Consider the following 24,689-nt stretch of genomic DNA (forward strand, 5'->3'; position numbering starts at 1 on the left):
TTTGGTTTTCACCTTGCCGACCTTTATCAAAATCGGACGATGAATTCGATTTTCATCGTGATCAAGCGGTGAATTTGGTTTTCACCTTGCCGACCTGTAGCTTTGTAATCGGGCGATGAATTTTTTGCGCTCAAATTAATGCGTCTTGGTAGTGAGACTTTGTAGAGAATCTAAAAAAGTTTTATTCAAGTAGAAAATAGACATGTAGGTATAAAAATATATACATGTGGGTGCTTACCCTTCTAGATCTTGGTTTGGTGCCTTGTTAAAAAACCTTTTCAGGAAAAAGAGTGCACCTTGGCCTAAGATCCTAACTATAATACCTTCTTAGGTTGCAGGCATGCCATGACCTTGGTAGCTCTTGCCCCTCGAGTTCGGACACCCTGTAGTAGCCTTTTACCTAGTACCTCTGTGACTCGGTAGGGTCCTTTCCAGTTAGCTGCTAGATTCCCCTCTCCTGGTCGACTTGTTCCGATATCCTTTCAGATTAGGATGAGGTCGTTGTTAGCAAATCTTCGTTGTACTACCTTTCGATTGTATCTTGAGGCCATTCGGCGTTTTAACGCCTCCTCCCTGATCCGAGCTTTTTCCCGGATTTCTGGAAGTAGGTCGAGCTCTTCCCTTTGAAGTTGGAAGTTGGCCTCTTCGCTGTATAAGATCGTTCTGGGGGACCCTTCTTCGACTTCCACTGGGATCATTGCCTCCATTCCATAAGCTAGTCGGAAGGGTGATTCCCTCGTCGTGGAGTGTGGAGTTGTCCGATATGTCCATAGGACTTGTGGGAGTTCTTCAGCCTAGGCTCCTTTTGCATCTTGTAGTCTCCGTTTTAACCCGACTAGTATGACTTTGTTGGCAGCTTCTGCTTGTCCATTAGCCCTGGGGTGTTCTACAGATGTGAATTGGTGCTTTATTTTCAGGTCAACTATTAACTTCCTGAAACCTGCGCCTGTAAACTGAGTGCCATTGTCTGTGGTGATGGAGTGGGGAACCTCAAACCTTGTGACAATGTTTCTGTATAAGAACTTCCGACTTCTTTGAGTAGTGGCATTAGCTAGGGGCTCTGCCTCAATCCATTTCATAAAGTAATCGACCCCTACAATGAGGAACTTGACTTGTCCTGATCCTTGGGGAAAGGGTCCCAGGAGGTCGAGTCCCCACTTTGCGAACGGCCAGGGTGATGTTACGCTAATGAGCTCCTCTGGTGGGGCGATGTGGTAATTAGCATGTTTCTGACATGGTGGACATGTCTTTACGAACTCTGTTGCTTCCTTTTGTAAAGTCGGCCAAAAAGAATCCGGCTCGGAGTACTTTTTTGGAGAGAGCTTGTGCTCCAAGATGGTTGCCACATATGCCAATGTGTATTTCTTTCAAGACCTCTTTTGTGTTGGAGGTGGGCACACATTTTAATAGGGGTGTCGAGATCCCTCTTTTGTATAGAGTGTTGTTTATGATGGTGTAGTATTGTGCTTCTCACCTTAGTTTCTTCGCCTGCTTCTTATCTGTAGGGAGTGTCTCCGATTTGAGGTTGTTGATTATAGGGGTCATCCATCCAGGATCCTGTCCTGATATGGCTAGGACCTTTTCTTCCTTTGAAATTGACGGACTCTGTAGTATTTCCTGGATGAGGCTTCTATTATTGCCCCCTGGTTTGGTGCTGGCAAGTTTTGAGAGTGCATCAACTCGAGCATTCTGTTCCCTCGGTATATGGCAAACCTCATATTGCCCGAGTTGTCCGAGATATTCCCTGGTTTTGTCCAGGTACTTTTTCATGGTGGGATCTTTAGCTTGGTAGCTTCCTTCTATTTGTGAGGTGACTACTTGTGAATCGCTGAAGATGATAAGCTTTTGAACACCCACCTCCTTAGCCAGCCTCAAACCAGCTAGTAATGCCTCGTATTCGGCTTGGTTGTTTGAAGCAGGGAACTCAAATTTTAGGGAGAGTTCGATTTGGGTTCCCTGGTCACTTTTTATTATCACCCCCGCACCACTCCCAATTTTGTTTGAAGAGCCGTTTACATAAAGATTCCATTTTATAGGAGTTACCAGAGTGTCAGTGTACTCAGCGACGAAGTCGGCCAAATATTGTGACTTGATGGCCGTCCGAGCTTCATATTGCATATCGAATTTAGATAGCTCGACTGTGTAAGAACCGCAACTAATCAATTGGTTAATTAAGTGATTAATTTCCTAAATCAGATTCTGAAAAGTTAGAGAGAGAATTTGAGGATTTAATGGAAATTTTTGAACTCAGTGGGTCTTTCTAAGTCAGAAAATGTGCTTTCTGTGAAAAACCATGAAAAATCACAAATCGGTAGTCAAACCGATTGAACCAGTTTAAGTTTGCCCGGTACCGCACGAGAAAAGTAAAAACCGTGAAAAACCTTAGAAAAACATTAGAAATGGAAAACCGGGTGTTAATTTTAAAGATTTAGCCCGAAGTTGGGCCAAACAGGCTAAAAATGCTAACGGGTTGGACCGGAGCCAAGCCCAACTTATAAAAGGTTCATTAATGAACCCATTTCCAGCACACACACACATAAACACAACACTCATGCTGAAAAGAGAAAGGGGAGGAGAGGAAGAAGAAACATTATTCACCTCATGCTTATCTAGCTAATATCTTGAGCTTCGGTGCTCCAATTTGCATGCCGTCAGTAGCTACGCGTTCCTCGTGAAGATCTCTACAAATCCCACGCAAGAAACCTTCAAGATAATCATGAAATATTCTCAGTTTCTCTCCTCAAAATTTTGGGTTTATAGGGTTCTTGATTAAATGAGTTTTTGTGATTTTGGATGTTTAGCTTTGCTCTAATCCTTGCTTAGCCTTGGATTCTTGCTATTAAATCTGTAGGAGAAGGTAAAAGCCACTAAACCCTTGTGAATTTATGTTTAATTGGAACCCTAGGTTGATTTGAGGTGATTTATATGTATCTAGTTTGATTATTGTGGCTTTGGGAGCTCTTGGAACCTATTTGTGCTTATTGAAGTGGAATTGAAAGCTTGGTTTGTGGTTGGAAGCTTGGTTGTGCTAAGTTGGAATTTGGGTGCATAAAGAGAATCGGCCAAGGTATGGTTTCGGTTTCCTCTATGTAGTATATAATATTCATGGACACATAGGCTAGTGACCAATAGGATAAGCTGAACCAAAATGATGGTTGGTGTGTTAAATGTTGATGAATTGATGATTGTTGGGTTGAGGGTGATAAATGATGGTAATATGATAGTGATGATTGATTGTGTAATTTGAAAAGGCATAATGATGATATAAGTGATGTTGAATTGGATGATTTGGTATTATGGTTGTAAAAGTGTGATATGTTGGTGTTGATGTTGAATATGATGAAATGTGAAAGAAAATGTGAAAATGTTGGTGTATTAAGGCACAACAGGTCAGTTTTGATGAAAGATGAGGTTTTTGAATGGTTTTGGTATGATTTGGAATGTGTAGGGTAAGAAATTGTGTAAATAGTGAAGTTTGGTAAAATTGGATTTTTGGTAAACTTTGTTCGATCAAAACTTTTGCCTCGGTTTCTAAACTTTGTTCGATCATAACTTTGAAAAGCCTTTAATTTGATATAAAGTTTGCCAAATTTGGAATTTTGTAGAGGAAGTTATGATCATTCAAAGTTGGTATGAAAAATCTAAAATTCTGATATGTGCGGGCGCACATTCTTGTGCGGACGCACAACCTGCAAAAATTTTGACCTGTGCGCACGCACAGGCGAAGAAGTGCATTCAGTTTGCCGTGCTAGCACAGCTTGTGCGCGCACATATCTAAGGGAAAACTTCAATCTATGCGGACGCACAGGCCTGTGAGGTCGCACACGTTGAGAAGGCCAATCTATTGGGGGCGCTGGCACGGGTTGTGCGAGTGAACAGATTCTGAAAGTTTTGCCACCTGTGCGTACGCACACCCCTGTGCGTACACACACATTTTAAAATTTTCTGGGCGTGTGCACGCACAGACCCCTGTGCAGTCGCACACGTCCTGTTTCTCAAATTTACTTGTTTTTTAACTATTTTACCTTCCCAACAAGGTTGTAAGCTTCTATAACACCATTTTATGACTTTTGGGCTTGGTTTTGAGTATTAGCAAACGGAGGTCTAGGTTTCTAGCGGGCGGAGGATGGTTTGATGTCACATGAAGTGTGTTGGATATAGGAGATGAGAAATTATGATTTGTTGATGTTTGGAAACTGAATTGTGAATGAACATTGGTTGAGATGCTTTTTGAAAACCACTGAAATAATGTTTTTATTGAGATTTTGAGACGCTATGCACCTGGCAGGGACGGTGGTTAATCCCGTCTGTCGAGGTAGCGGCGGCGGCGTAAGGACGGTGGTTAATCCCGTTTATGTTGAGATGTGAGGTATGAGGCAGAGTATCCCCCTCGCATCCCTTTGGATCTATAGGGCGTGCAGGCGCCGGTACCTGGGCAGTGATCCGGGCACTATATCTCGGAGGTTCCCATATGAGAAATCCGAAGGGCGACGTCTCCATGGAGATGTGTCGGGTTGGAAGTTGAACCGACAATGTGATATCACAGCCAGTAGGGCAGGCATTCATCATATGCATTTTCTATCTGTTTGTATGCTTTATTTACTTGAAATGGCTTGCCTAAGTGAATCACATGCTTACTTGCTATCTAAATTATTTGCCTTATATGCTTCTACTTATGCTTTACTTGCATTGTATATTACTTGTGTTTTCTGCTGGGATTGAGGAGGTTCGGAAGGCGATGGTGATGGGATCGCATGGAGGATCCGTTGGTGAAGGCTGTGGGATAGCGGTGTTTGGTTAGAGTAGAAATCCCCTAAGAATATATTACTTGGACATTTTAGTCAATGTTGGTATATTATGCTTATTTGTTTTAGAATGCTTTTAAGTTGAAATTTGTGATGGATATGGAGCTTAGGATTGCCTTTGGTGTCCCGGGGTTTTATATCATACATCACTGGAAACTGTTACCATATTGAGAACCTCCTGTTCTCATGCCATATCTTTGTTGTATTTTTCAAATGCTGGTCGCAACCCACCTCGGTAAGTTGCTTTGGATGGTGACAGCAACGGAGAATCTTGGATTCTTTTGGAGTCTTTTGTTTATTTTTGTGTATGCATCTCTCACTTTTGTATTTTGTCCTTGCCTAAAGGTTGGTATATGAGAGAACCAAATTTGTATAAGCTATTTCTTAAACTGTCAAGTTTCTGTATGGTCTGTATATGGTTAGCCGGCTTAAACTCCGCGAGTCGAGGCTAGTTCCTTTTGATATACACTATTATACTATTATCCTATTTATATTTCATCTATATATTGTACCTTAAGTTAGTAGCTGATTTAGTTCACTTTGTGCTTTTAAATCCTATTTTGAGCTATATTCTTCATCGGGCTTCTAGATATTAATAATTCCTTCTTTATATGATATGTATGAGTGATGAGCGGATAATTTATACGCTTTTTGGCATTGTTTTTAGGTAGTTTTTAGTAAGTTCAAGCTACTTTTAGGGATGTTTTCCTTAGTTTTTATGATAAATTCACATTTCTGGACTTTACTATGAGTTTGTGTGTTTTTCTGTGATTTCAGGTAATTTCTGGCTGAAATTGAGGGATTTGAGCAAAACTCTGAAAAAGGCTGACAAAAGGACTGCTGATGCTGTTGGATTCTGACCTCCCTGCACTCAAAATGGATTTTCTGGAGCTACAGATCCAATTGGCGCGCTCTCAACGGCGTTGGAAAGTAGACATCCAGGGCTTTCCAGCAATATATAATAGTCCATACTTTATTCGGAAATTGACGACGTAACTTGGCGTTGAACGCCAAGTTCATGCTGCTGTCTGGAGTTAAACGCCAGAAAAAAGTCATGATCCGGAGTTGAACGCCCAAAACACGTCATAACTCGGAGTTCAACTCCAAGAGAAGTCTCAGCTCGTGGATTGATCAAGCTCAGCCCAAACATACACCAAGTGGGCCCCGGAAGTGGATTTATGCATCAATTACTTACTCATGTAAACCCTAGGAGCTAGTTTATTATAAATAGAACTTTTTACTATCATATTATCATCCTGGATTGTATTTTGAATCTAGTGATCATACTCAGGGGGCTGGCCTCTTGGCTATGCCTGAACCTTTTACTTATGTATTTTCAACGGTGGAGTTTCTGCACACCATAGATTAAGGGTGTGGAGCTCTGCTGTACCTCAAGTATTAATGCAATTCTATTTTCTTTTATTCAAATCTCTCTTATTCTTATTCCAAGATATTCATTCGTACCCAAGAATATGATGAATGTGATGAGTAAATAACCCTCATTAGCATTCTCACTTATGAAAGCACGTGATTGACAACCACTTCCGTTCTACATGCAACAGAGCTTGAATGTGTATCTCTTAGATTCCCCAACAGAATCTTTGTGGTATAAGCTAGATAGATGGCGGCATTTTTGAGGATCCGGAAAGTCTCACCTTGTCTGTGGTATTCCGAGTAGGATCCTGGGAATCCGGAAAGTCTAACCTTATCTGTGGTATTCCGAGTAGGATTCCGGTAATGAATGACTGTGACGTGCTTCAGACTTGCAAGTGCTGGGCGTTAGTGACAAACGCAAAAGAATCAAGGGATTCTATTCCAGTAGGAGCAGGAACCAACCAGTGATTAGCTGTGCTGTGACAGAGTGCGTGAGCGTAGTTTTCACTGCGAGGATGGGATGCAGCCATCAACCATGGGTGATGCTTCTAGACGATTAGCCATGCGAGTGACAGCCGCAGAGGACCATTTTCCCGAGAGGATTGAAAGTAGCCACCGCTGATGGTGAACCCCTATACACAGCTTGCCATGGAAAGGAGTAAGAAGGATTGAGTTGAAGCAGTAGGAGAGCAGGCGTCCTTGAGCCATACAGCATCTCCATATGCCTATCTGAAATTCCCACCAATGAATCTGCATAAGTGTTCTATCCCTTTTATTATATATCATCTATTTTCTTATTATTTCTATTTTCGAAACCCATAACTTTTTAATCTGCCTAACTGAGATTTACAAGGTGACCATAGCTTGCTTCATACCAACAATCTCTGTGGGATCGACCCTTACTCACGTAAGGTTTATTACTTGGACGACCCAGTACACTTGCTGGTTAGTTGAACGGAGTTGTGAATTCAACCAGTGCCATAATGAAGCCTTCATCTCAAAATAATTAGAACATTGATCACAAACAATTCAAACATGATCACAATTTCGTCCACCAAGTTTTTGGCGCCGTTGCCGGGGATTGTTCGAGTATGGACAACTGACGGTTCATCTTGTTGCTCAGATTAAGTAATTTTCTTTTTAAAAATCTTTTTCAAAATTTTTCTTTTAATTTTCGTTTTTCTTCACATTATTTTCGAAAAAATTAATAAAAATCCAAAAAAAAATTAGAAAATCATAAAAATAAAAAATATTTTGTGTTTCTTGTTTGAGTCTTGAGTCAATTTTTAAGTTTGGTGTCAATTGCATGCTTTTAAAAATTTTTCTTGTAATTTTCGAAAATCCCATGCATTCATAGTGTTCTTCATGATCTTCAAGTTGTTCTTGATAAGTCCTCTTGTTTGATCTTGATGATTTCTTGTTTTGTGTTGTTTGTTGTTTTTCATATGCATTTTTTGTTTGTTAGAGTCCATGCATTAAAGATTTCTAAGTTTGGTGTCTTGCATGTTTTCTTTGCATCAAAAATTTTTCAAAATTGTGTTCTTGATGTTCATCATGATCTTCAAAGTGTTCTTGGTGTTCATCTTGACATTCATAGCATTCTTGCATGCATTCATTGTTTTGATCTAAAAATTTCATGCATTGAGCATTTTTGTTGTTTTTCTCTCTCATAATTAAAAATTCAAAAATCAAAAAAATATCTTTTCCTTATTTCCCTCCAAAATTTCAAAATTTTGGGATTGACTTGGTCAAAAATTTTCAAAATTAGTTGTTTCTTACAAGTCAAGTCAAAATTTCAATTTTAAAAATCTTATCTTTTCAAAATCTTTTTCAAAAATCATATCTTTTTCATTTTTTTTTCTATTTTTCGAAAATTTCAAAGATCTTTTTCAAAATATTTTCAAAATCTTTTTCTTATCTTTACATCAAATTTTCGAAAATTAGCTAACGATTAATGTGATTGGTTCAAAAATTTGAAGTTTGTTACTTTCTTGTTAAGAAAGGTTCAATCTTTAAGTTCTAGAATCTTATCTTGTAGTTTCTTGTTAGTGAAGTAAATAATTTCAAAATTTTTGAATTAAATCTTTTTATCTTTTATTTGATCTTTTTCAAAAATTTTATCTTTTTCAAAATTTGATTTCAAAATATCTTATCTAACTTACTATCTTCTTATCTTTTTTAATTTTGATTTCAAATCTTTTTCAATCAACTAACTAACTTCTTGTTTGTTTCTTATCTTTTTCAAAACCACCTAACTACTTCTCCCTCTTCTATTTTTGAAAATATCTCATCCCTTTTTCAAAAATTCTTTTTAATTAATTAATTGTTTCATGTTTTAATTTTAATTACATCTTATCTCTCAATTTTCGAAAATTACTAACCTCTTTTTCAAAATTATTTTCGAAATTTCCCTTCTCTTTTCTTTTTCTATTTAATTATTTAATTACTAACACTTCTCTTCACCTCTCTTTATCCAAAAATCCGAATCTCCCTTTTCATTCTTCTACCCCTTCTTTTTCTACTAACATAAAGGAATCTCTATACTGTGACATAGAGAATTCCTCTCTCTTCTCTTGTTTTCTTCTCTTTCATATGAGCAGGAACAAGGATAAAGGCACTCTTGTTGAAATTGATCCAGAACCTGAAAGGACTCTGAAGAGAAAATTAAGAGAAGCTAAATTAAATTATTCTAAAGGTAACCTTTCAGAAACATTAGAACAAGAGAAGGAGATGGCAGCTGAAAATAATAATAATGCAAGGAGAATGCTTGGTGACTTCACAAAGCCAACGTCCAAGTTTGATGGAAGAAGCATCTCTATTCCTGACATTGGAGCCAATAACTTTGAGCTGAAACCTCAGCTAGTTGCCTTAATGCAACAAAATTGCAAGTTTTATGGACTTCCATCTGAAGATCCTTATCAGTTTTTAACTGAGTTCTTGCAGATCTGTGAGACTGTAAAGACGAATGGAGTTGATCCTGAAGTCTACAGACTCATGCTTTTCCCTTTTGCTGTAAGAGACAGAGCTAGAATATGGTTGGATTCACAACCCAAGGATAGCCTAGACTCATGGGATAAGCTGGTCACTGCCTTCTTGGATAAATTCTTTCCTCCTCAAAAGCTGAGCAAGCTAAGAGTGGATGTTCAAACCTTCAAACAAAAAGATGGTGAATCCCTCTATGAAGCTTGGGAAAGATACAAGCAGCTGACCAAGAGATGTCCATCTGACATGTTTTCAGAATGGACCATATTAGATATATTCTATTATGGTCTCTCTGAATTTTCGAAAATGTCATTGGACCATTCTGCAGGTGGATCTATTCACCTGAAGAAAACGCCTAAAGAGGCTCAAGAACTCATTGACATGGTTGCAAACAACCAATTCATGTACACTTCTGAGAGGAATTCCGTGAACAATGGGATACCTCAGAAGAAAGGAGTTCTTGAAATTGATACTCTGAATGCCATATTGGCTCAGAACAAAGTGTTGACTCAACAGGTCAACATGATCTCTCAAAATCTGAATGGATTGCAACATGCATCCAACAGTACTAGAGAGGCAGCTTCTGAAGAAGCTTATGATCCTGAGAACCCTGCCATGGCAGAGGTTAATTACATGGGTGAACCTTATGGAAACACCTATAACTCATCATGGAGAAATCATCCAAATTTCTCATGGAAGGATCAACAAAAACCTCAACAAGGTTTTAACAATGGTGGACGCAACAGGCTGGGCAATAGCAAGCCATATCCATCATCTTCTCAGCAATAGACAGAGAATTCTGAACAAAACACCTCTAATTTAGCCAATGTAGTCTCTGATCTGTCAAAGGCCACTTTCAGTTTCATGAATGAAACAAGATCCTCCATTAGAAATCTGGAGGCACAAGTGGGCCAGCTGAGTAAGAAAGTCATTGAAACTCCTCCCAGTATTCTCCCAAGCAATACAGAAGAAAATCCAAAAGGAGAGTGCAAGGCCATTGACATAGTCAATATGGCCGAATGCACAAGGGAGGAGGAGGACGAAAATCCTAGTGAGAAAGACCTCCTGGGACGTCCCTCAAGCAAGAAGGAGTTTCCTATTAAGGATCCAAAGGAATCTGAGGCTCATATAGAGACCATGGAGATTCCCTTAAACCTCCTTCTGCCATTCATGAGCTCTGAAGACTATTCTTCCTCTGAAGAGGATGAAGACGTGACTGGAGAGCAAGTTGCTCAATATTTAGGAGCTATCATGAAGCTGAATGCCAAGTTGTTTGGTAGTGAGACTTTGGAAAGTGAACCTCCCTTGCTCATTAATGAACTGGATACTTGGATTCAGAAAATTCTACCTCAAAAGAAACAAGATCCTGGCAAAGTTCTTAATACCCTGTACCATAGGCACCATGATCTTTGAAAAAGCTCTGTGTGATCTGGGGTCAGGGATAAATCTAATGCCACTCTCTGCAATGGAGAAGCTGGGGATCATTGAGGTACAACCGGCCTTGTTCTCATTACAACTGGCAGACAAGTCATTGAGACAAGCTTATGGAATAGTAGAGGACGTGCTAGTAAAGGTTGAAGGCCTTTACATCCCTGCTGATTTCATAATCTTAGACACTAGGAAGGAAGAGGATGATTGCATCATCCTTGGAAGACCTTTCCTAGCCACAGCAGGAGCTGTGATAGATGTCAACAGAGGTGAGTTAGTCCTTCAATTGAATGGGGACTACCTTGTGTTTAAGGCACATGGCCATCCCTCTGTGACAGAAGAGAGTAAGCATGAAGAGCTTCTCTCAGTTCAGAGTCAAGAAGAGCCCACACAGTCAAACTCTAAGTTTGGTGTTGTGAGGCCACAACCAAACTCTAAGTTTGGTGTTAAGATCCCATATCCAAACTCTAAGTTTGGTGTTGGGACTACACTAAAATTGACCTGATCACCTTGTGGCTCCATGAGAGCCACTGTCAAGCTATTGACATTAAAGAAGCGCTTGTTGGGAGGCAACCCAATTTTATTTATCTAATTTTTATTTTATTTTGTTTTATTGTTATTTTGTGTTTTATTAGGTACATGATCATAAGGAGTCACAAAAAAATCAAAAAAATTAAAAACAGAGTCAAAAACAGAAGAAAAAAATTTTTCACCCTGGAGGACGCACAGGCTGGCGTTCAAACGCCAGTAAGATGCATCTGGCTGGCGTTCAACGCCAGAACAGAGCACCATTCTGGCGCTGAACGCCAGAAACAAGCAACAACCTGGCGTTAAACGCCAGGAATGTGCCCAGAGAGGAAAAACTGGCGCTGAACGCCAGTAACAAGCATGAAACTGGCGTTCAACGCCAGAAACATGCTTTACATGGGCGTTGAACGCCCAGAATGTGCACCAATGGGCGTTTAAACGCCAGAATGGTGTGCAAAGGCATTTTACATGCCTATTTGGTGCAGGGATGGAATTCCTTGACACCTCAGGATCTGTGGACCCCACAGGATCACCTCAGGATCTGTGAACCTCACAGGATCCCGACCTACCTCGCCCTCTCTCTCTCATTCATGGTCATCCCTTCTGTTTTTCATTCACCACCCACATTTATCCACTCTTCCCCATACACCCCACCTACCTTTACAATTCAACTTCTCCTTCCCACCCAATCCCACCCATATAGCCGAATCCATCTCCCCTCACTCTCCTCCATTTTCTTCTTCTTCTTCTTCTCTTCTTTCTTCTCTTGCTCGAGGGCGAGCAATATTTTAAGTTTGGTGTGGTAAAAGCATAGCTTTTTTTTTCCATTACCATTAATGGCACCTAAAGCCAGAGAAACCTCAAAGGGAAGACAAAAAGCTTCCACCTCTGAGTCATGGGAGATGGAAAGACTAATATAAGCCGTCATAGCTCAGTGGTAGAACATGTGGCTGCAAATCAAGAGATCCCTGAGATACCTCAGGGGATAAGTTGTCCTCCACACAAATATTGGAAGCAACTAAGGGGAGGAACACCAAAAATTACTAGGAATCATTCAACAGAAGCAAGGAAGAGACATAGAGGAGCTCAAAGAGCACCATTGGACCTTCAAAAAGGCGCCACCCTCACTCAGGTGAATTCATTCCTTGTTCTTTATTTCTTTCTGTTTTCGGTTTTTAATATTGTGTTTATCTATGTTTTGTGTTTTTATTTCATGATCATTAGTATGTAACCATGCCTTAAAGCTATGAATAAAATCCATTACTCCTTCACCTCTCTTAAAAGAAAAATGTTTTAATTCAAAAGAACAAGAAGTACATAAATTTCGAAAATAGCTCTTGAATTTAATTTAATTATATTGATGTGGTGACAATACTTTTGTTTTCTGAATGAATGCTTGAACAGTGCATATGTCTTTTGATCTTGTTGTTTATGAATGTTAAAATTGTTGGCTCTTGAAAGAATGATGAACAAAGAGAAATGTTATTGATGATCTGAAAAAAATTCATGAAATTGATTCTTGAAGCAAGAAAAAGCAGTGAAAAAAAAATGGCGAAAATTTTAGAAAGAAAAAGAAAAAGCAAGCAGAAAAAGCCATGAGCCCTAGGCAAGGGTAAAAAGGATCCAAGGCTTTGAGCATCAATGGATAGGAGGGCCCAAGGAAATTAAATCCATGCCTAAGCGGCTAAATCAAGCTGTCCCTAACCATGTGCTTGTGTCATGAAGGTCCAAGTGAAAAGCTTGAGACTGAGTGGTTAAAGTTGTGATCCAAAGCAAAAGAGTGTGCTTAAGAGCTCTGGACACCACTAACTGGGGACTTTAGCAAAGCTAAGTCACAATCTGAAAAGGTTCACCCAGTTATGTGTCTGTGGCATTTGTGTATCCGGTGGTAATACTGGAAAACAAAGTGCTTAGGGCCACGGCCAAGACTCATAAGTAGCTGTGTTCAAGAATCAACATGCTTAACTAGGAAAGTCAATAACACTATCCCAAATTCTAAGTTCCCCAGAGACGCCAATCACTCTAAACTACAAAGGAAAAAAGTGAGATGCCAAAACTGTTCAGAAGCAAAAAGCTACAAGTCTCGCTCATCTAATTATAATTAATATTCATTGATATTCTGGGATTTATAGTATATTCTCTTCTTTTATCCTATTTGATTTTCAGTTGCTTGGGGACAAGCAACAATTTAAGTTTGGGGTTGTGATGAGCGGATAATTTATACGCTTTTTAGCATTGTTTTTAGGTAGTTTTTAGTAAGCTCAAGCTACTTTTAGGGATGTTTTCCTTAGTTTTTATGATAAATTCACATTTCTGGACTTTACTATGAGTTTGTGTGTTTTTCTGTGATTTCAGGTAATTTCTGGCTGAAATTGAGGGATTTGAGCAAAACTCTGAAAAAGGCTGACAAAAGGACTGCTGATGCTGTTGGATTCTGACCTCCCTGCACTCAAAATGGATTTTCTGGAGCTACAGAACTCCAATTGGCGCGCTCTTAACGGCGTTGGAAAGTAGACATCCAGGGCTTTCCAGCAATATATAATAGTCCATACTTTATTCGGAAATTGACGACGTAACTTGGCGTTGAACGCCAAGTACATGCTGCTGTCTGGAGTTAAACGCCAGAAAAACGTCATGATCCGGAGTTGAACGCCCAAAACACGTCATAACTCGGAGTTCAACTCCAAGAGAAGCCTCAGCTCGTGGATTGATCAAGCTCAGCCCAAACATACACCAAGTGGGCCCCGGAAGTGGATTTATGCATCAATTACTTACTCATGTAAACCCTAGGAGCTAGTTTATTATAAATAGAACTTTTTACTATCATATTATCATCCTGGATTGTATTTTGAATCTAGTGATCATACTCAGGGGGCTGGCCTCTCGGCCATGCCTGAACCTTTTACTTATGTATTTTCAACGGTGGAGTTTCTGCACACCATAGATTAAGGGTGTGGAGCTCTGCTGTACCTCAAGTATTAATGCAATTCTATTTTCTTTTATTCAAATCTCTCTTATTCTTATTCCAAGATATTCATTCGTACCCAAGAATATGATGAATGTGATGAGTAAATAACCCTCATTATCATTCTCACTTATGAACGCACGTGATTGACAACCACTTCCGTTCTACATGCAACAGAGCTTGAATGTGTATCTCTTAGATTCCCCAACAGAATCTTCGTGGTATAAGCTAGATAGATGGCGGCATTTATGAGGATCCGGAAAGTCTCACCTTGTCTGTGGTATTCCGAGTATGATCCTGGGAATCCGGAAAGTCTAACCTTGTCTGTGGTATTCCGAGTAGGATTCCGGTAATGAATGAATGTGACGTGCTTCAGACTTGCAAGTGCTGGGCGTTAGTGACAAACGCAAAAGAATCAAGGGATTCTATTCCAGTAGGAGCAGGAACCAACCAGTGATTAGCCGTGCTGTGACAGAGTGCGTGAGCGTAGTTTTCACTGCGAGGATGGGATGCAGCCATCAACCATGGGTGATGCCTCCAGACGATTAGCCATGCGAGTGACAGCCGCAGAGGACCATTTTCCCGAGAGGATTGAAAGTAGCCACCGCTGATGGTGAACCCCTATACACAGCTTGCCATGGAAAGGAGTAAGAAGGATTGAGTTGAAGCAGTAGGAGAGCAGGCGTCCTTGAGCCATACAGCATCTCCATATGCCTATCTGAAATTCCCACCAATGAATCTGCATAAGTGTTCTATCCCTTTTATTATATATCATCTATTTTCTTATTATTTCTATTTTCGAAACCCATAACTTTTTAATCTGCCTAACTGAGATTTACAAGGTGACCATAGCTTGCTTCATACCAACAATCTCTGTGGGATCGACCCTTACTCACGTAAGGTTTATTACTTGGACGACCTAGTACACTTGCTGGTTAGTTGAACGGAGTTGTGAATTCAACCAGTGCCATAATGAAGCCATCATCTCAAAATAATTAGAACATTGATCACAAACAATTCAAACATGATCACAATTTCGTCCACCAATGAGCTTAGAACTGTCATAATCTCTGATTAACCTTTGCTTTACGACGCGAGATAAGACTTAGGCTAATTAGGGTGTTACATTTAGTGGTATCAGAGTGGTTCGTCCTCATGAGCCTGAAGGATAGACCGATTGTGCTTTATTGCATACTCTGTGTGTCTTTTATTTGATGCTGTTAGGTTATCTGTTTGATATATGCATAGCATGCTTGTTTGTGAGTGCCTGTTTGGGATAATTGAAGCACTAGACTTTTGATATTAAGACTGATCACCTTGATATCGATTGTTTGGTGTAGACAGGAACCCTGCATGGCCACTCGCAGACAAGGCTGAACATGAACGCGAGAAAGTAAGAATAAGCAACCAGCTGACAATCATGCCGAATTCATGGCGGCAATGGCAAATCTCGCTAATACCATGGAAGCTAATGCTTCTGTGACTCTGCAAGCTGTGCAGAGATTGGGCCAACCGGCTGGGAATGAAAATGGCAATGGGAATAGTGAAAGGAATGCCAATGATAATGCTGAGGGTAACGGCGCCAACACAGGAGGAGTTCTGATGACCCTGGCGACGTTCCTTAAGGTTCATCTGCCAATCTTTCGAGGATCGACTAATCCTATTGAAGCGAACCACTAGTTCCAGGCTATGGAGCATGCTTTACAGGCACAACATGTTCCCCTCAATCAATACGTAAAGTTTGCCGCTTATCAAATAGCGGGAAAGGCCCAGCCCTGGTGGCAAGCTGAGTGTCGTTTGCTACAGCTTCAGAACGCCGACATTCCATGGGAGGTGTTCCAAACGGCTTTCTATAAGAAATACTTCCCTGAGTCTGCAAGGGAAGCAAAGGAGATGGAGCTAATGCAGCTGAAGTAAGGTTTCATGTCTGTGGCTGAGTATACCAACAAGTTCGAAGAGCTTTGTAGGTTTTTTCGGGTGTGTCAGGGTGACCCAGAGACTTACGAGAGCTGGAGATGCATTAAGTACCAAAAGGGTTTGAAGGATAACATTATGACTGCTGTGGCTCCTTTGGAGATCCGTGTCTTCTCTGACTTAGTGAACAAGGCTAGAATAGTGGAAGAATATGCCAAGACCGTGGCGGCATCCAAGGACACTCATGGAGGGAGCTCTAGTCGGGGGCATGGCAAGTACTTTCATCCGAGAGGACAAAGCTTCAAGAGAGGAGGATATACGCCTCAAAGCCAAGGGGGCTTCGGAAAGAATAATCAGAATCAATTTCAGTATGCTAAGGGAAGAGGAAATCAGAGTAAGAATTCTCCGGATTTGAGTTGTGTACGTTGTGGGCATTTCCATCCTTATGACTCATGCAAAATTGGTTTAGGTGGTTGTTTCAATTGTGGGTTTCCTGGCCACATTGCGAGGGATTGCACTTGTGGGAGGAACCAAAATGTGGGCCAAAGTCAGCATCAAGGTCGAGTCTTTGCTGTGAATGCCAAGGATGCTTCCAAGGCGGATCCGTTGATGAGAGGTATATGTCTAATTGGTGATAAGTCCTTAGATGCATTATATGATACTGGAGCTTCGCATTCGTTTATTTCGTTTGCTAAAGTTGAGGAGTTAGGCTTGAAAGTGTCAGAGTTACCTTTTGATCTGCATGTGCATACTCTGCATCAAACAATTATGACTAGGTCAGGTTGTAGACAAGTAGGTTTCAAGCTTGAGGGTAGAGACTTTGTGCACGATTTAATCTGTTTACCCATGGTGGGGCTAGAAATGATTTTGTGGTTTGATTGGTTGTCAAAGAATCGGGTTTTGTTGAATTGCTTTGAACGGACTATCTAGTTTATGCCGGAAGGAGAGAATGGATCAGTGGTAGCCACGGGGTATTACTTGAACTCTGTAATGGTGCATTGTAGTGGGGAGGAATGTCAGGGTTATATTCTGTTGGCTGCTAATGCGTTGGGTGATGCCCAGAACTTAGATCAGATTTCGGTGGTTAGAGATTTTCCAGAAGTGTTCCCGAAAGATATCCCTGAGTTCCCACCTCAAAGGGAAATTGAATTTGCAATTGAATTGGTGTCGGGACCAGGACCAGTGTCGATTGCACCATATAGAATGGCTCCGATAGAACTCGTCGAATTAAAGACTCAGTTGGAAGAACTTCTGAATAAGAGGTTCATTCGACCGAGTGTATCACCATGGGGAGCGCCAGTTTTATTGGTGAAGAAGAAAGATGGAGGAATGCATTTGTGCGTGGATTACCGACAGTTGAACAAGGTGACTGTGAAGAATAAGTACCCGCTGCCAAGGATAGATGACTTGATGGACCACTTGCAAGGAACTAGAGTGTTTTCCAAGATTGATTTGAGATCCAGTTACCATTAGATAAGGGTGAAGGAAGATGATATCCCTAAGACTGCGTTTAGAACACGCTATGGACACTACGAGTTTGTGGTAATGTCCTTTGGGTTAACGAATGCACCTGTTGTTTTCATGGATTACATGAACAGAGTCTTTTGTCCCTTTTTGGACAAATTTGTGGTAGTTTTCATAGATGACATCTTAGTTTACTCTAAGACGGCAAAAGAGCATGAGGAACACTTGAGAATTATGTTACAAATCTTGAAGGAGCGAAAGTTGTATGCTAAGTTGTCAAAGTGTGAGTTCTGGAAAGAAGAAGTAAAGTTTTTAGGCCACGTGGTGAGTAAAGGAGGAATAGCTGTAGATCCTTCTAAGGTAGAAGTAGTGATAGAATGGGAGAGACCAACGACGGTGATGGAAGTGAGAAGCTTCTTGGGTTTAGCCGGATATTATAGGAGGTTTATCGAAGTATTTTCCCAGATTGCATTACCGATGACAAAATTGACAAGGAAAGAAGTGCCATTCGTGTGGATGTCGGAGTGTGAAAAGAGTTTTCAGACTTTGAAGCAGAGGTTAACTTCAGCACCTATTTTAATCTTACCAGAACCGTATGAACCGTTTGAAGTATATTGTTATGCTTCTTTGAAGGGTTTAGGTTGCGTGTTGATGCAACACCGGAACGTGGTGGCTTACGCATCACGTCAGCTAAGACCGCATGAGGTAAATTACCCCACTCATGACTTGGAATTAGCGACGATTGTGTTTGCCTTGAAGATTTGGAGGCACCACTTGTACGGAGTAAATTTTAGCGTCTTCTCTGATCATAAAAGTCTCAAATACATCTTTGACCAGAAAGAGATAAATATGCGTCAAAGGAGGTGGATGAAGTTGTTGAAAGATTATGATTTTGAAATGAGTTATCATCCTGGAAAGGCAAATGTAGTAACAGACATATTGAGTCGGAAGCCTCTAACAATTGCTTGGATGAGAATCAAGGAAGAGGAGCTGGTAGATAAGTTTGTAGCCCTTAAGCTGGATATGGGTGAAGTTGCCGAAAGAGCTTGTTTGAACCAGTTACAGATCTCAAGCACGTTTAAATCAGAAATACAAAGGGCTTATCAAGATGAGCAGAAGCTTCAGCAATTGTTTCAACAAGTTGGTGAAAGGAGGCGCGAAGAATTCACTAAGGATGATGAAGGGTTGTGGAGTACAAGGGAAGGATTTGCATACCGGATGTTAGTTTGAGGCGAGACTTGTTATTGGAAGCTTATAACAGTGGGTTTTCTAATCATCCCGGGAGTACGAAGATGTATTATGACCTGAAGAAGATGTTCTAGTGGCCTGGGATAAAGGGTGATGTAGCAACAGTGGTATCCAAATGTTTGACTTGTCAAAAAGTGAAGATAAAGCATCAGAAACCATCGGGAATGCTACAGCCTCTTGAGATTTCTCAGTAGAAGTGGGAAGGAATTGCTATGGATCTTGTGACCGGTTTACCGAGGACTAGGTCGGGATTTGATGCGATTTGGGTGATCGTGGATCGCTTAACAAAGTCTGCTCACTTTCTGCCTATCCGAGTAAACTGTTCTATAGAAGAGTTGGCAAGATTGTACATCAAGGAGATAGTAAGGTTGCATGGGTACCGTCAAGCATAGTATCGGACCGTGATTCCCGATTCACTTCAAGGTTTTTGGGAGCTTTCCAAAGAGCCTTCGGTACGAAGCTGTGTCTCAGTACCGCATATCACCCGTAAACAAATGGACAATCGGAGAGGACTATTCAGACGCTGGAAGATATGCTGAGAGCATGTGTGTTGGATCAACATGGGAGTTGGGGACCGTTACATGCCATTGGTGGAGTTTGCATACAACAACAGTTTTCATGCGAGCATTAGGATGGCTCCATATGAAGCATTGTAGGACGGAAGTCCCAGTCTCCACTCTGTTGGTATGAATCAGGTGAAGCAAGCGTTTTGGGCCCAGATTTAGTAGCAGAGACTACTGAGAGCATTAAGAAGATTTGTGCAAGAATACTAACTGCCCAAAGTCGATAGAAGAGTTATGCGAATCAGAGAAGAAAACCGTTAGAGTTTGAAGTGGGAGAACATGTATTTCGGTGGGTTACAACGACAACTGGGATTGGAAGAGCAATCAAGACTAAGAAGTTGAACCCAAGATATATAGGACCGTTTGAAATTTTGAAGAGATTTGGGCCCGTGGCGTATCAAGTGGCTTTGCCACCTCATTTGTCTAACTTGCATGACGTATTCTATGTGTCACAACACCGTAAGTACACACTGGATGCGTCCCATGTGTTGGAGCCTGAGTCAGTTGAGTTGAAGGAGAACTTAACATTCCAATTAATGCCAGTGAGGATCGACGATACTAGTGTGAAGAAGTTGCGAGGAAAGGATGTTTCATTGGTTAAAGTTGCTTGGGAGCGAGCAGGATTAGAAGAGCACACTTGGGAATTGGAGTCGGAGATGCGAAAGGACTATCCCGAGCTTTTCTCAGGTAATTCAAATTTTGAGGGCAAAATTTCTTATTCGGTGGGAAGAATGTAAGAACCGTAACTAATCAACTGGTTAATTTAGTGATTAATTGCCCAAATCAGATTCTGAAAAGTTAGAGAGAGAATTTGAGGATTTAATGGTGATTTTTGGACTCAGTGGGTCTTTTTGAGTCAGAAAATGTGCTTTTTGCGAAAAACCCTGAAAAATCGTGAACCGACAGTTGAACCGGTTGAACCGGTTCAAGTCTGCCTGGTACCGCACGAGAAAAGAGAAAACCGTCAAAAACCTTAGAAAAACATTAGAAATGGAAAACTGGGCATTAATTTTAAAGATATGGCTCGAAGTTGGGCCAAACAGGTTAAAAACGCTAACGGGTTGGACCGGACCCAAGCCCAACATATAAAAAGTTCATTAATGAACCCATTTCCAGCACACACACACATAAACACAACACTCATGCTGAAAAGAGAAAGGGGAGGAGAGGAAGAAGAAACACTATTCACCTCCTTCTTCTCTAGATAATATCTTGAGCTACGGTGCTCCAATTTGCGTGCCGTCAGCGGTTACGCGTTCCTCGTGAAGATCTCTACAAATCCCACCCAAGAAACCTTCAAGATAATCACGAAATATTCTCATTTTCTCTCCTCAAAATTTCGGGTTTATAGGGTTCTTGATTAAATGAGTTTTTGTGATTTTGGATGTTTAGCTTTGCTCTAATCCTTGCTTAGCCTTGGATTCTTGCTATTAAATCTGTAGGAGAAGATAAAAGCCACTAAACCCTTGTGAATTTATGTTTAATTAGAACCCTAGGTTGATTTGAGGTGATTTATATGTATCTAGTTTGATTATTGTGGCTTTGGGAGCTCTTGGAACCTATTTGTGCTTATTGAAGTGGAATTGAAAGCTTGGTTTGTGGTTGGAAGCTTGGTTGTGCTAAGTTGGAATTTGGGTGCATAAAGGGAATCGGCCAAGGTATGGTTTCGATTTCCTCTATGTAGTATATAATATTCATGGACACATAGGCTAGTGACCAATAGGATAAGTTGAACCAAAATGATGGTTGGTGTGTTAAATGTTGATGAATTGATGATTGTTGGGTTGAGGGTGATGAATGATGGTAATATGATAATGATGATTGATTGTGTAATTTGAAAAGGCATAATGATGATATAAGTGATGTTAAATTGGATGATTTGGTATTATGGTTGTAAAAGTGTGATATGTTGGTATTGATGTTGAATATGATGAAATGTGAAAGGAAATGTGGAAATGTTGGTGTATAAAGGCACAATAGGTCAGTTTTGATGAAAAATGAGGTTTTTGAATGGTTTTGGTATGATTTGGAATGTGTAGGGTAAGAAATTGTGTAAATGGTGAAGTTTGGTAAAATTGAGTTTTTGGTAAACTTTGTTTGATCATAACTTTTGCCTCACTTTTCAAATTGATTGAAATTTGTTTAGAATTAAAGATCTTTAAAAACCCTTTAATTTGATATATAGTTTGCCAAATTTGGAATTTTGTACAGGAAGTTATGATCATTCAAAGTTGGTGTTAAAAATCTAAAATTCTGATATGTGCGGGCGCACACTCTTGTGCGGACCCACAACCTACAAATATTTTGACCTGTGCGGACACACACACCTGTGCGCACACACATATCTAAGGGAAAACTTCAACCTGTGCGGACGCACACGTTGGGAAGGCCAATCTGTTGGGGGCACTGGCACGGGTTGTGCGAGTGAACATATTCTGAAAGTTTTGCCACGTGTGCGTACGCACACCCCTGTGCATACGCACACATTTTAAAATTTCCTGGGCGTGCGCACGCACAGACCCCTGTGCGGCCACACACATTTTGTTTCTCAAATTTACTTGTTTTTCAACTATTTTACCTTTCCAACAAGGTTGTAAGCTTCTATAACACCATTTTATGACTTTTGGGCTTGGTTATGAGTATTAGCAAATGGAGGCCTAGATTTCTGGTGGGCGGAGGATAGTCTGATGTCACATGAAGGGTGTTGGATACATGAGATGAGAAATTATGATTTGTTGATGTTTGGAAACTGAATATTAATGGACAGTGGTTGAGATGAGTCAGGGACTCGAATTGAGATGATGGATCTCTGTATACTGAAAATGCTTTTTGAAAACCACTGAAATAATGTTTTTACTGAGATTATGAGACGCCATGCACCTGGCAGGGACAGTGGTTAATCCTGCCTGTCGAGGAAGCGGTGGCGGCGTAAATATGGTGGTTAATCCCACTTACGTTGAGATCTGAGGTCTGAGGCAGAGTATCCCGCTCGCATCCCTTCGGATCTATAGGGCGTGCAGGCGCCGGTACCTGGACAGTGATCCGAGCACTATATCTCGGGGGTTTCCATATGAGAAATCCGAAGGGCAACGTCTCCATGGAGATGTCTCGGGTTGGCAATTGAACCGACAATGTGATATCACAGCCAGTAGGGCAGGCATTCATCATATGCATTTTCTATCTGTTTGTATGATTTGTTTACTTGAAATGGCTTGCCTATGTGAATCACATGCTTACTTGCTATCTGAATTATTTGCCTTATATGCTTCTACTTGTGCTTTACTTGCATTGTATATTACTTGTGTTTTCTGCTAGGATTGAGGAGCTTCGGAAGGCGGTGGCGATGGGATCGCAGGGAGGATCGGTTGGTGAAGGCTGTGGGACAGCGGTGTTTGGTTAGAGTAGAAATCCCCTAAGAATATATTACCTGGACATTTTAGTCAATGTTGGTATATTATGCTTATTTGTTTTAGAATGCTTTTAAGTTAAATTTTGTGATGGATATGGAGCTTAGGATTGCCTTTGGCGTCCCGGGGTCTTATATCCTACATCACTGGGAACTGTTACCATACTAAGAACCTCTAGTTCTCATACCATATCTTTGTTGTATTTTTCAGATGCAGGTCGCAACCCGCCTCGGTGAGTTGCTTTGGATGGTGACAGCAGCGGAGAATCTTGGATTCTTTTGGAGTCTTTTGTTTATTTTTGTGTATGCATCTCTCACTTTTGTATTTTGTCCTTGCCTAGAGGCTGGTATATGAGAGAACCAAATTTGTATAAGCTATTTCTTAAACTGTCAAGTTTCTGTATGGCCTGTATACTTTGCAAACGTTATTGGCATTCACCTTTTCCAATAACGTTGCTCTTTGCCTCTTTTCCCCACGTTAGAGTTCACGTTAGTATAACTAACGTGACCCTTAACGTGGGCATGCCTAAGGTTCGAGAGCGTTAGTGACATTTACCTTTGTCACTAACGCTCCAGACGCCCCTCATTCCCACGTTAGAGTTCACGTTAATTGGATTAACGTGACCACTAACATGGTGGTGATTGCCATCTCCAACGTTAGTGACAAAGGTGAGTGTCACTAACGTTGGCCTATCATGCTTAACTCCACGTTACTCTTCACGTTAGTGGTCTTAACGTGACAACTAACATGGGCACTATTGGCTTAGTCCAACGTTAGTGACAAAGGTGGGTGTCACTAACGTTGGCGATTGCTTCCTCTTCCCACGTTAGAGTTCACGTTAATTGGATTAACGTGACTCTTAACATGGCTAAATGTGCCTTTTTGGAATGTTAGTGGTATTCACTTTTACCACTAACGTTGGAGCTCTCCTCCTCCTCTACGTTAGCTACCACGTTAATGTAGTTAACGTGGCAACTAACGTGGGCTATGATGGCTTCGAAGGCGTTATTGGCGATCACTTTTTCCATTAACGCTACAAGCTTGTCTCGATTCCACGTTAGTGGTCACGTTAATTAGACTAACGTGGCTGCTAACGTTGCTCCTTCTTGCTTCCTTTGTCCTAAAATTAAGCAATTAAAGTGCATCAAAGCTCTGTTCCATGTCATGAGATTATGCATCATCTATTTTATCATTCAATTCCTGCCTAATTCTCATGAAATCATGTAAAGTTCACAATGTTTGCTTGAATCAAGGTGTAAGTGTATTTTTATCCAAAACTTGCTTATTTACTAAGAAAATGCATGAAACTACCCTAAAACAATAAAGAAAAGGTCAGTGAAACTGGCCAAGATGCCCTGGCATCAACGGATCATCACATTCATCAGGTTGAAGTGCGAGTGAACATCTTAGAATAAGAATAAGCTTGAATTGAATAGAAAACAGTAGTAATTGCATTAATACTCGAGGAACAGCAGAGCTCCACACCTTAATCTATTGTGTGTAAAACTCCACCGTTGAAAATACATAAGTGATAATGGTCCAGGCATGGCCGTGAGGCCAGCCCCCAATGTCTAAGGAGTAAAAATGATCCAAAGATGTTCCAAAAGTCCCCAGTTCCCCTAGTACAATAATAAAAAGTTCTATTTATACTAAACTAGTTACTAGGGTTACATAAATAAGTAAATGAGGCAGAAATCCACTTCTGGGCCCACTTGGTGTGTGCTTGGGCTGAGCATTGAAGCTTTCATGTGTAGAGACTTTTCTTGGAGTTAAACGCCAGTTTGCAGCCTGTTTTGGGCGTTTAACTCAAGCTTGTAACCTGTTTCTGGCGTTTAACGCCAAAATAGGGCAGGAGGTTAGCGTTTGATAGCCAGTTTGCATCGTTAAAACTCGAGCAAAGTATGAACTGTTATATGTTGCTAGAAAAACCCTGGATGTCTACTTTCCAACGCAATTGAGAGCGCGCCATTTGGATTTCTGTAGCTCCAAAAAATCCATTTCGAGTGCAGGA

At 40.7% G+C, this 24,689-nt stretch overlaps 3 protein-coding genes across 3 annotated transcripts; all 3 read left to right on the plus strand.

The window, feature by feature from the left end:
- The first annotated feature begins 15,513 nt into the window (after window positions 1-15,513).
- On the plus strand, window positions 15,514-15,999 carry LOC130974936 (uncharacterized). Its single transcript, XM_057899775.1, has 2 exons — window positions 15,514-15,708; window positions 15,790-15,999. Exons 1-2 carry the CDS (start codon window positions 15,514-15,516, stop codon window positions 15,997-15,999), a joined length of 405 nt encoding a protein of 134 aa, XP_057755758.1.
- Window positions 16,000-16,005: 6 nt separating this feature from the next.
- On the plus strand, window positions 16,006-16,926 carry LOC130974937 (uncharacterized). Its single transcript, XM_057899776.1, has one exon. The coding sequence runs from the start codon at window positions 16,006-16,008 to the stop codon at window positions 16,924-16,926; it is 921 nt and encodes a 306-aa protein (XP_057755759.1).
- A 1,994-nt stretch (window positions 16,927-18,920) lies between these two features.
- Window positions 18,921-22,238, plus strand: LOC130974938 (uncharacterized). Its single transcript, XM_057899777.1, has 4 exons — window positions 18,921-19,070; window positions 19,132-19,392; window positions 19,499-19,958; window positions 22,159-22,238. Exons 1-4 carry the CDS (start codon window positions 18,921-18,923, stop codon window positions 22,236-22,238), a joined length of 951 nt encoding a protein of 316 aa, XP_057755760.1.
- Window positions 22,239-24,689: the final 2,451 nt, after the last annotated feature.

Source organism: Arachis stenosperma, chromosome 4 (genome assembly GCF_014773155.1).
Source record: "Arachis stenosperma cultivar V10309 chromosome 4, arast.V10309.gnm1.PFL2, whole genome shotgun sequence".
Lineage (NCBI taxonomy): Eukaryota > Viridiplantae > Streptophyta > Magnoliopsida > Fabales > Fabaceae > Arachis > Arachis stenosperma.

Coding starts and splice junctions, on each gene's coding strand:
- LOC130974936 (XM_057899775.1), top strand. CDS start 15,514: ATGGCGGCAATGGCAAATCTCGCTAATACCATGGAAGCTAATGCTTCT. Junction 15,709..15,789: donor CCCTGGCGACGTTCCTTAAG/GTTCATCTGCCA, acceptor CATGCTTTACAG/GCACAACATGTTCCCCTCAA.
- LOC130974937 (XM_057899776.1), top strand. CDS start 16,006: ATGTCTGTGGCTGAGTATACCAACAAGTTCGAAGAGCTTTGTAGGTTT.
- LOC130974938 (XM_057899777.1), top strand. CDS start 18,921: ATGGATCTTGTGACCGGTTTACCGAGGACTAGGTCGGGATTTGATGCG. Junction 19,071..19,131: donor GATTGTACATCAAGGAGATA/GTAAGGTTGCAT, acceptor ATTCACTTCAAG/GTTTTTGGGAGCTTTCCAAA. Junction 19,393..19,498: donor TCCCAGTCTCCACTCTGTTG/GTATGAATCAGG, acceptor CAAAGTCGATAG/AAGAGTTATGCGAATCAGAG.